General features: G+C 42.5%; 1 protein-coding gene across 3 annotated transcripts; it reads right to left on the reverse strand.

Moving 5' to 3' along the window:
• Window positions 1–800: 800 nt before the first annotated feature.
• LOC147883621 (receptor-like cytosolic serine/threonine-protein kinase RBK1) lies at window positions 801–6,863 on the reverse strand. 3 transcript variants are annotated; one of them, XM_087399289.1, is made up of 12 exons: window positions 6,582–6,863; window positions 5,544–5,820; window positions 4,594–4,703; window positions 3,925–4,043; window positions 3,673–3,809; window positions 2,974–3,579; window positions 2,575–2,829; window positions 2,295–2,452; window positions 2,128–2,207; window positions 1,861–1,996; window positions 1,614–1,763; window positions 801–1,505 (listed from the first exon to the last, which is right to left on the reverse strand). In XM_087399289.1, the coding sequence occupies exons 2-12, from the start codon at window positions 5,776–5,778 to the stop codon at window positions 1,335–1,337; spliced, it is 2,157 nt and encodes a 718-aa protein (XP_087255415.1). In that variant the 5' UTR covers window positions 5,779–5,820; window positions 6,582–6,863; the 3' UTR covers window positions 801–1,334. The 3 variants fall into 3 exon arrangements, with proteins under 3 accessions (XP_087255415.1, XP_087255416.1, XP_087255418.1); XM_087399290.1 differs by lacking the exon at window positions 6,582–6,863 and having other exon boundaries at window positions 5,544–6,067; XM_087399292.1 differs by lacking the exons at window positions 5,544–5,820; window positions 6,582–6,863 and adding an exon at window positions 5,051–5,250.
• Window positions 6,864–9,933: the final 3,070 nt, after the last annotated feature.

The following is a 9,933-nucleotide window of genomic DNA, read 5'->3' on the forward strand; positions in this document are numbered from 1 at the left end:
GACAGGTTAGTAAAATGGTTTGAAGTTAACACTCAGTGTCCCTTGTGTGTGGGCTTCACTAAAGTTTTAGTTCTGAGATTGCTTGGTCACGTTTGAAGGAGCCATCAGAAGTGTTGGTCAAATGTCTACCTTCTCCTGCAACGTTAAATGGAGAGCCGTCTTTACGAGTGACCGATTGGGGTTTACATCAATGATGGTAGCAATCTGGCCTATGTTAGGGCTGTGGTTTTCTATGGTGTTTGATGGGGGGCAATTACTGCTCAGAGGCTTCCATCTTGAGCATCCTATAGAAGTTACTATAGGATAGTGTTGCCGTCATGGCTTCCATCTTGAGCTTCCTATAGAAGTTACTATAGGATAGTGTTGCCATGACGGCCAAGGATTCTCTAGAAGTCTTTGTCTTCATGATGTTGGATGTTCAATCTCTTTGCTCTATGTTCATTGACGAGCAATGTAGGCCAAATTTTGTAAAGTGGTCTAGTATTTGAATGTGACCCTTTGTCAATACAAGACGACATATTTCAAAGCACTAATCTTTGATAACCAATAATCAAAAGCAATATAATTGCTTGGGCTTGTGCTTGTACAAAGCCCTTGATACAAGCATTTTCTTATGGGTAAAGTTAGGAATTCTTTACTCATAAAGTCAACACTTCTTCCATGAAATTGAAACCTCTTGGCACTTGAACAAGGGGGGATAAACTCCCTTATGCACCCTGTGTCCACAATCATGTATACACCCACCATGGGTGCGAGAGAGAGAGAGAGAGAGAGAGAGAGAGAGAGAGGGATGGGGAAGAGTCGGGCAGGTACAAGAGTTATTTGGTGGCATGGAAGAGTGTATTACATTGAAAGGATCAATACATATATTTCATATCCGGAAAAGTTGAATAAGACTTCACCCTGTGTAACAAACAAGTAGTCGTTGATGGTTGAGAAGTATTAAAAGCCCAAGTGCATCAATACAGGTTTGATGCCTCGGAGTTGTGCATAATGTACAATGAGAGCAGAGCGCTACGAATTATGTATCGAGGGTGCTTTGCCGGAATTGCTAAAATCTTTGGCTAGAATCTTTGCCGGAAGAACTTGTTTCTCATTTCTCCACAAGTTCTGATGGTGAGTGATGACATTAGGACTTGGGTTGTCTCCGTCATTCTCCTCCTCATCATGATCTTGTTCGATGTTCACCAACGCCAATTAGCGCAGGAATTGTTGAAGAAGGCTGATGCTTGCATCCAGTATATATTCCTTACTTGACGCATTAGTACAATGCACAAAGAGAAAATCTTCGATGTAGAACCAATGGGTGTTTGGATTTGTCTTGAAACAAAGCCTCAAAATTGGAGAGCAATCTCACGATGGCGACTGAGGTCACTCAGGTAGTTGCTGGAGCTGTATTCTTCGTTATATTCTGAGTCTTGGAAGTAATCTGATTGAGACAATGGCATGCTGTACGAGTCACACGTCTCTGAATCGAGGTGTTCATCTGTGAGCAGCTGCAGAACCTGGAGCGTCCAACTAATTTCTCAGAAACATTCAACAAGTTCATCGTTTACAAAAGCTTTTCAACTGGAAGAATACTACTGATCTTTATTTCGTGATACAACCCTCACCTGTCCCATGTAAGGTCGGCATATGGGAGAGTGTTGGACACAGAAGCTTGCTGCCACAACCATGTTTTGCATCTCCTGAGGATCGTATGCTCCGGCGAGCCGCGGATCTGCGAGATCCTCTATCCTCAAAGCTTCCAGTAATGGCTTTGCCTGCACAGAAGCCACCCAGAACATCCTAAAATCGATATTGCGTTGAGGAATCAAGCTTTTAGGCGCATTTCCCAAATGATGGCTTCTGGCTTCTTACCCAGATAACAAGGCTCTGTTGGCTGCTATCGATAGGCTGCCGCCCCGTGATCAGCTCGAGCAAGAGGACGCCGAAGGCGAACACATCAGTCTTCTCGTGTACTATGCCATGCATAAAGTACTCTGGAGCAAGATAACTGCGCTCATCCAAATCACTAAGCTCAATTAGACCAACAGCAATAAATCAAAATCGCGAGTCACCAAAACAAGGTGGACTAACGAAAAGATCTCATGTCAATGGACGCCGCATCTCCCTTCAAGAACTTACCCAAAAGTTCCTTCGACAGGAGAAACACTGAGTTGAGTCCACTGCTCAGGAAGCCATTTGGCCAGACCAAAATCTGAAATCTGCGAATGAAAAAGGCCATTTCATTTGGTAAACGGGGACAGGAAAGAGCATTTTATCGGATGTAGCATTCCAGTTGAACAGACTACCTGAGGCTCGAAATCTGGGCCCAACAAGATATTGGAAGCCTTAATGTCTCTATGAATGATCCGGCGTGGACATGCTGTGTGAAGGTAATGCAGACCACGAGCAGTTCCCACAGCTACCTTATACCTCACAGCCCATTCTAGAACAGGCGTGTTAACACCTGAAAGTGTCAAAGGTCACAAGATGGCCAATAAGAATCAGCTGAAGTTCAGACCTGAGATACATTTTTCACAAGGCTGATTCAACCAAAAACATGGAGATTCACATGAATGCTAAGCATACCATTTAACAAAGTTGCAAGACTCCCATGTGGAGAGAACTCAAATATGAGATGTAGCCCATTCTCAACACAGAACCCAACCAGCGGAGTAGTGTTGGAATGAGAAACATGACCAACTATCCCAAGCTCTGTGAGAAAGTCCCGTTCCTTCTGCTCCTCTGAATCACCTCTCTTCAGTCTCTTTATTGCCACAAGTCTACCATCAGCTAGGGTTCCCTTGTAAACCTCAGCATGTCCTCCCTTTCCGACCATATTATCTGTCATCCAGTCAATTTCCATGCAAATCTTCAGTTCAGTCACATTACTCCCACAGGCTCATTAAAGAGAGAATACCATCAAAATGAATGTAGGACAGGTTATAAAGACAGAATACCATCAAAATGAATGTAGGACAGAATAACCTGAGTTAAATTCGCCCGTTGCCAAAGCAATCTCCTCGTAAGAGAAGTATCTCCACGATTGTTGAGCGTCAGAAAGACATGAAGGCGTACAAGAATCAGGCTCTACACTTTCCGAGCCCCAAAGGGTGTTCACATATGATTTTAAAGAATTTCGCATCGATAGAGAATCAAGAGGACCAGAAAATTTCTTCAAACGACTTGTTGGGGGGAAGGTATAAGATCTTCGTATTGAGCCATTCCTCCACAAACCCAAGCAGTTTGATTTCTCTTTGGAGACAACTTCACCATCCTCTTCTTGAGCGGATACACAGGAGAGCAAGCCTTTCCTAGAGAGAGAATGAGATAAACCACTATGGATGCTTAAGGGGGAACTTCCATCTGATGATTCCGAAGATAAACTTGGACCATCAAGAACTCCTCTTGGAGAACTTTCACCTGTCTGAACAGGCCATACTTTGCTGCCCGTTACAATCTTCGAGTCAAGCTCACAAATCTCTTCTGCTTCTCTCCATGAAGGATTGGACTTGCATGAAAATTGTCGTTGAAGAGAACCAAAGGGCTGCCCCATGGCCTTGCTTCTCCAGGTAGGGGTTCCATGCTGTGATTCTACAAATACAAGTTATCCAGAGGTACAGTTACCATCAGAACCTTCAAGTTCCTGAACCAGTAGAACCTTTACAAGCACTCCCTTGGGCATACCTTCAGTTGGAGTAGGAGCACATTCTTCCTTCAAAGCATTTTCCTTGTAAAAAAGCACCTTGTAACCTTTCACTACCACAACAGAACACCCTGCTGGTGCCCGCCGAGCTAATGAGCTGCCTTTTTTCTGTGAGTTCCTGAGACAAAGCCATGTCAACATAAATACCATAACTAATACATATGTAGCCATTAGCATTGCTGTTATAAATATCCATCTGCATAGTCCCCTAAGAATGAAATAACCATTCTTACCGCAGGACATGACGACCTGTTGGACTTATTACAAGCATAGTGGCAAGCATAGATGAGGCTTCTTCAATTAGCTCAAGCTCCTCATTTCCACTAATTGCAAATTTCACATCCAAAAGTACCTGAAGTGACGTCACACCAAGATGCAAGTCAAAATCTGACGTCAAATGCTTAGGAAGTATCTTCAAACATGGTTCAGATATCCTCTCTCTCTCTCTCGTCAGCCACTGCTTGGGCGGCATTTTTCTAGAAACATGATTGAATTTTTACACATCTTGCACTTGGTCACAAAGGTCCAGGCTAACCAAATTTGTATTAAAGGAAAGAAAAAGTTCAGCCTCACATAGTATAACCTCGAGTAGGGAGCTTCTCGCCAAAAACTCTCAGGTATTGTTTCATGGCATCCAATATTCCCTGAAGCAAATGCTCACACTCCTAAAGACAGTTATCACGCACTTTCCAGATCCTCTGAATGACCACCCCTCTGACTAACTGCCAAATCTTATACAAAGCCTCATTTCGCTAGCTTTCCTTTGTCACCTAGCAGCGCTTGTTCCTTTACCCCTTACAACGAGTTGAAGTCTAAACCTCTATTAGAAAGACAATGATAACTGGGCATCGCTTAACGGAATTATATTGACCTTTATCAGTTAGCAGGCATGGCTTGTATACCTGCTTCACATCACAGAGATCTTTCAATGCTTTGAGTTGCCTATTTGCAGCTTCTTGTTCCTGAGCAGCCTCTGTTTGGAGTCTTCCGATTATATTCTCCACTTTCGCACCTGTATGACAGATTCAGTACATGATGAAGTCGAAGCTAGCTCAATTGAGACATCCGACTGCACCTCCGTATAATGCTGAGCTAAATTAATCCAAGTTCAGTAAGCTGCAATTGAAGCATATAAAAACGATCTGAACATCCAACCATATACAATCACGATGCCATCAGACAGGCTACTGTGTTTGAGCAATCAGCCAGCGCACAAGCCTCGGATTCCGTGGAGCGCTAAGCGACTTAGCAATCCGCTTCCTTGCTTGATTCACTCAAAATACGGAAGGCAAATAAAACTTTTCTTCCTCTGTTGGCTTTGAGGAAGGCCGACGTGAGGGAGGTAAAACTAGTAACTACCTTGGGCCACAGACAACAATCCGCTGGTATACTTAGAGACGGAAAAACGAACACCTTACGCTCGTGGGGTATCACAATTCAAACCAGTATACGAGAGTAGCAGAAACTGTGCGAGTAGCATCCGGATAAAGTCAGTTATTGAACAACAACTCTATTCGGTGACTTCTACTCGACACTGATTTAGACTGCGTGCTAATGAAGTCCAGAAACTGTGCGAGTAGCATCCGGATAAAGTCAGTTATTGAACAACAACTCTATTCGGTGACTTCTACTCGACACTGATTTAGACTGCGTGCTAATGAAGTCCAGCGGCTGGGTGTGGGGAGTGCGCAAGTGCGAGAGTAACAAGATCATCTTCACGAAGAGTGGAATCAATCAAGTGAGGCAGCGATCTGACACGAGAAGAAGAAACAGAAAAGGAGTCAAAAGTTAATCTGTAGATGCTCAGTGTTTGTTGCCGGCACGAAAAGAAGCGCAGAGCATTCGAACTAACCGTTGTGGCCGAAGTGAAAAGCAATGACGGAATCTCCGGGCCGTGCAGCTACGTTGATTGCCCACGACAAGAGCTCAAAGCCATCTTCGTCGCGACGCAAACCCACAAGTATGGTCTCTGGTGGTGCATCTTTCTTGTGTCCGTGACGGTCCTGCAAGAACTGGTTCTGATTTTCCCAATACTGAACCTGTCCTTTCTTCTGCGGTGAGAGCTGCAATCGGGAAGGGCAAAGCATACTGCTGTTTCGAGAATCACCGCACTCCTGCGTATCTAGTATCTGTGTTTATCGGAAGACAACAAATTCATCAGTTTTCAATTGGAAAGCTGCACAATCGTACTTCTCACAAACTTTCATTCAACAATCGCGGTTTTCATCAGTTTTCTGTAGGAAAGCAGCGATCTTTACAGAAATTGCATGCAATCTTATGCCAAACTCTGCCTTTCTCCGTTCTCTCAGACCAAACGAAACACGGATGCTCGACATCTCTCTTTTTCACATTTGGCAAACACTACTCAACTGTCTATCGTCGCACTCGAACATAAGAATCAACAAATCAACACTCACAGTGTAGCCCAAGTCTGAATGCATTCGACTCATTCTGCAACAACTTACTGTAGAGATGATATAGACAGAAAACAATCGCGACAACTGCTTTTAGGGGACCATAGTATTCATTGCTTCGCGCACGGAAACGACTCTAAAGCAATCAATGTTGCTCATCGAACCGCAAACAGGGACTTTCGAGTGTTTGGTGATATCGTTCCATCAGGAAGCCATGGGAATTGCGGTACCGCGCGCTGGCAATCGCAAACATGGCATTGATGCACCCGCAAGCAGGGCATTGAAGGCCGACCAACTCGGCACCGATAAATTGTTTGGAAACTGAGGTGCAACTGACGAGAGCGCTCTCTCTCTCTCTCTCTCTCTCACTCGTTCGCGCTCTCCCTCTCTCTCACGCACACAACCCCCGCTTTCTGTCTCACTCTCGCGACCATTCCGCCCTGTATTTGATCGTTCCGAACAGACGAAGCTCCTACCCAATGATAGGAGGCACGCTCGCAATCCAAGGGAAGCTATTCGAGAAGCGCTCTTCGGGGCGACGGACGAAAGGAGTCCGCTGCAGCAGAGAGCGCGAAGAAGAAGACATGCGAAAGGAGGTGCCAGGAAGAGGCGGAAGGTCAAAGAGAGAGAGATATGGGGAGAAGTGAGGAAAGGATTTCGAACTAGGAAGGAGTACAAGGGAAGCGTGGCTATGGCGGAAGAAGCTCTGATGAAGAAGCAACCATAAATTCAAAAAACATGAAGATAATTAAAAAGCTCACAAGATGATGAAGAAGAAGAACAGGGTATACCAAGAAGAAAGATAAAGACAATTGATTTTTTTTTTTTTAACTTACACATAGTTATATATTACACATGTTTATGAAATAATTAGCCTTAAACACAACGTTTAACCCATGTTCTAATCCCCAAGGGCCAACGTACACTTTCCCCACTCCTTGTTCATACACCTTTCCACATCTCTAGACCCCTTTTGCGCCTCCTCTCCGCATGCACCACGTCCACTTCCGTCTCCTCTTTCCCTCGAAGTGTCTCTCTGTGTTGGTATTGTGCTTGTGTCTCTCTCTGTCTCTGTCTTTGTATATGTGTTTGTGTTTGTGTTTGTGTCTGTGTATGTGTCTGTGCCTATGTCTGTGTCTCTATCTATGACTCTCTCTCTCTCTCTCTCTCTCTCTCGCCTTCAAAAGTACAAAGAATACACACCTTTCCCAAGGATCCTTCTTTCCACGACCAACCCATCAACTCACCCAAGCAAACTTCCATTTCCATCCCCACTTGAATTGCTCGTATGCTTTTGACACCTCACCCTTTCCCCCTTCTGCTTGCCTTCTCGCACCACAAGGACAATCTAGCACTCCCATGCATCCACTTCCTAAACTTTATATCCAGATTTATTGTTTTTTCCAATCATGCTCTTGCATCATTTCTTAGTGCTCATCTTCCTTGCAATTAGTGAGCACCGATTCTTTTCCCATCTCTGTTGCTCAACAACCAAGCTTCTTGCAATTAAATATCAGTAAATTACAAGCATGCCTTGGCCATTATAGGCCTTCCACTTCGTGACTACATCACAATCCTTCAATATTTCTTCACGATTACACACTCACTTTAGCTTCATCCAGATACCCTTCGATTTTTGTAATCAATTAGTTCCAGCTTCCGAGCTATCTTCTTTCATCTTTCATTTCCACAATACTATGTAGTTCTAAGTTGTTTGAACAACAAGATCCCACCATCCTATCTCATCCCTATGTGCAAGAAAAGATGACCTCATACTTACACCACCCTCTTCATATTTATGCTTATAATTAGTTTTCCATGATAATTCACAATTCCCCTTACTCCAAAAAACATCACAAACAAGGCACAAGAAAATAACTTGTAAGGTACTTTCAGACAAATTGGCATGTGACGTGCATATGATCATTCATACCTTTGTGTCCTTCCCACTCCACATTATGATATAATGAAAGACGTCTTATGTATCAATTCCATACGCAGTATCTGCCACCAAAAGCTCTAAGGATGCCTTAAGATAGAGAGGGGTGAGATGTCCTTTCTTGCTTCGTTAAAAATGTTTAGCATATGATTCCATTTTCTTGTATGATTATCACCTATGTCTACCAAGACACTAGGTTCTCGCATAAGTTAGCCTTTCTTGCATCCCCTTTCCTCATTCCATAGAAGGGATCACAATCATTCATTCCAAGATACAAGAGATCTCTACAAGACACCATGTAGTATTGCTAACACATTCCAACGTAGCAAATTCTTCTCCTTGCATGCTTCAAAGAGGATTTGTCCTTGCAATATTCTAGTTCATATGTATGCAAATTTTTTATGATAAAATTTGCTATATAATACCATGATACAGTATGCATTCAAAGAACAAACTCAATATACTATTTCATGCATACTCTATTTCTTGTAATTGCCCAATCAAGATCAGTAAAACTAGCCCTCCCAGTATATGTATATATACTTTAGCGGTATGCACAATTTCTATGTATGATGTTGACTTACCAGTTTGCAAATAGAGATGGACCTTTCTATGTTATTGTAATTATAGTTAAGGTGCTTCACATGGAAGTTGGACCCATACATTGTCCTTGCTATTTTATTGTCTATGCAATTTGATATATAGGAACTAGCAAAATTTACAACTTCTCTTCATGTTCCTTTATATCTCTCATACTTTTGTTAGCACTACATCATTAGAGGAGTGTATTTGTAGAGACTTGAAATTCACTCATGTGATTCTTCATGTAGATTATTATGTCCTCCATCTCTCTCTCTCTCTCTCTCTCTCTCTCTCTCTCTCTCTCTCTCTCTCTCTCTCTCTCTCTCTCTCTCTCTCTCTATCCTAAATCCATCAATTTCACATAATTCTCACTCCTAATAGGAAAAGTGCACAAACGTTCATGCTCTATTGTTTGTGTTGTGTTAACTAGAGCAAAACCTACAACAATCCCTTCTTTTACTGATGTTATGATTTTCCCTCACATGAAATTGTACTAAATGTTGTTTTACTTTGTGTATTATTATACAACTTCCATTTTCTCAACTACATCCATCAATTTCACATAGTTCTTACTCCTTATTTAAAAAAACACACAAGTATTCATGCTCTCTTGTTTGGGTTGTGTTCACTAGACAACCCCTTCTTTTACTTATGGTACCATTTTCCCTAGTATCATATTATTGTCTCACTGCATATGTGCATACTCACTAATACAAATTACTTGTTCAATTTTGTCCCACTTGTTTAGTGAAGTGATTTACTCTAATTTTTTCCTTGCCTAAGCATAAGTCCACATCATACGCATTATCAAGGTAGAGAACCTTGTGGATCTAAACAAGTAGTGCTCCATTTTGGCTTTGCTTATTAAGTAATTTTCACTAATTCCCATTACCTTGGATTGAAATTCCCATCATACACACCCTTATTGAGATCGTTACTCACTTCCATTCACTAAACATGTACTTGAAAGAGTAGTTGGCAAGGAGGCTTATAGTTTCCTTGATGGGTTTTTCAACTACAATCAAGGGTTTACTACAGTTGAAGACCAACACAAAATGGCATTTGCCATGGCATCGGGAATATTAGTGGCAAGGATGACCAAACCATACTAGTGGCAACCACCTCCAATACAGGTGCCCTATTGTGCTCTAGTCGTAGGGTGGATTATCTCTAAAAAGGATTGCTCGATGTGAAGGTCATCTAGAACTATGATAGACTCTAAGGCTAGCATAAACTAAGATATTGAATCTTGTGGATCCAAACAACTACCACATGATTACGATTGGCCATGTCATGGCTAAGGTCCT

Source organism: Dipteris shenzhenensis, chromosome 28, assembly GCF_047967505.1.
Source record: "Dipteris shenzhenensis isolate YYH24624 ecotype China chromosome 28, Dip_SZ_1.0, whole genome shotgun sequence".
NCBI classification, from domain to species: domain Eukaryota; kingdom Viridiplantae; phylum Streptophyta; class Polypodiopsida; order Gleicheniales; family Dipteridaceae; genus Dipteris; species Dipteris shenzhenensis.

What these genes read in the sequence shown, in the direction of transcription:
- LOC147883621 (XM_087399289.1), bottom strand. Translation starts at nt 5,778, where the DNA reads ATGCTTTGCCCTTCCCGATTGCAGCTCTCACCGCAGAAGAAAGGACAG. An exon ending in TGCTCCTACTCCAACTGAAG is followed by an intron (nt 3,580 to 3,672) that starts GTATGCCCAAGG and finishes TTGTATTTGTAG; the next exon opens with AATCACAGCATGGAACCCCT. An exon ending in GCCCAGATTTCGAGCCTCAG is followed by an intron (nt 2,208 to 2,294) that starts GTAGTCTGTTCA and finishes TTTCATTCGCAG; the next exon opens with ATTTCAGATTTTGGTCTGGC.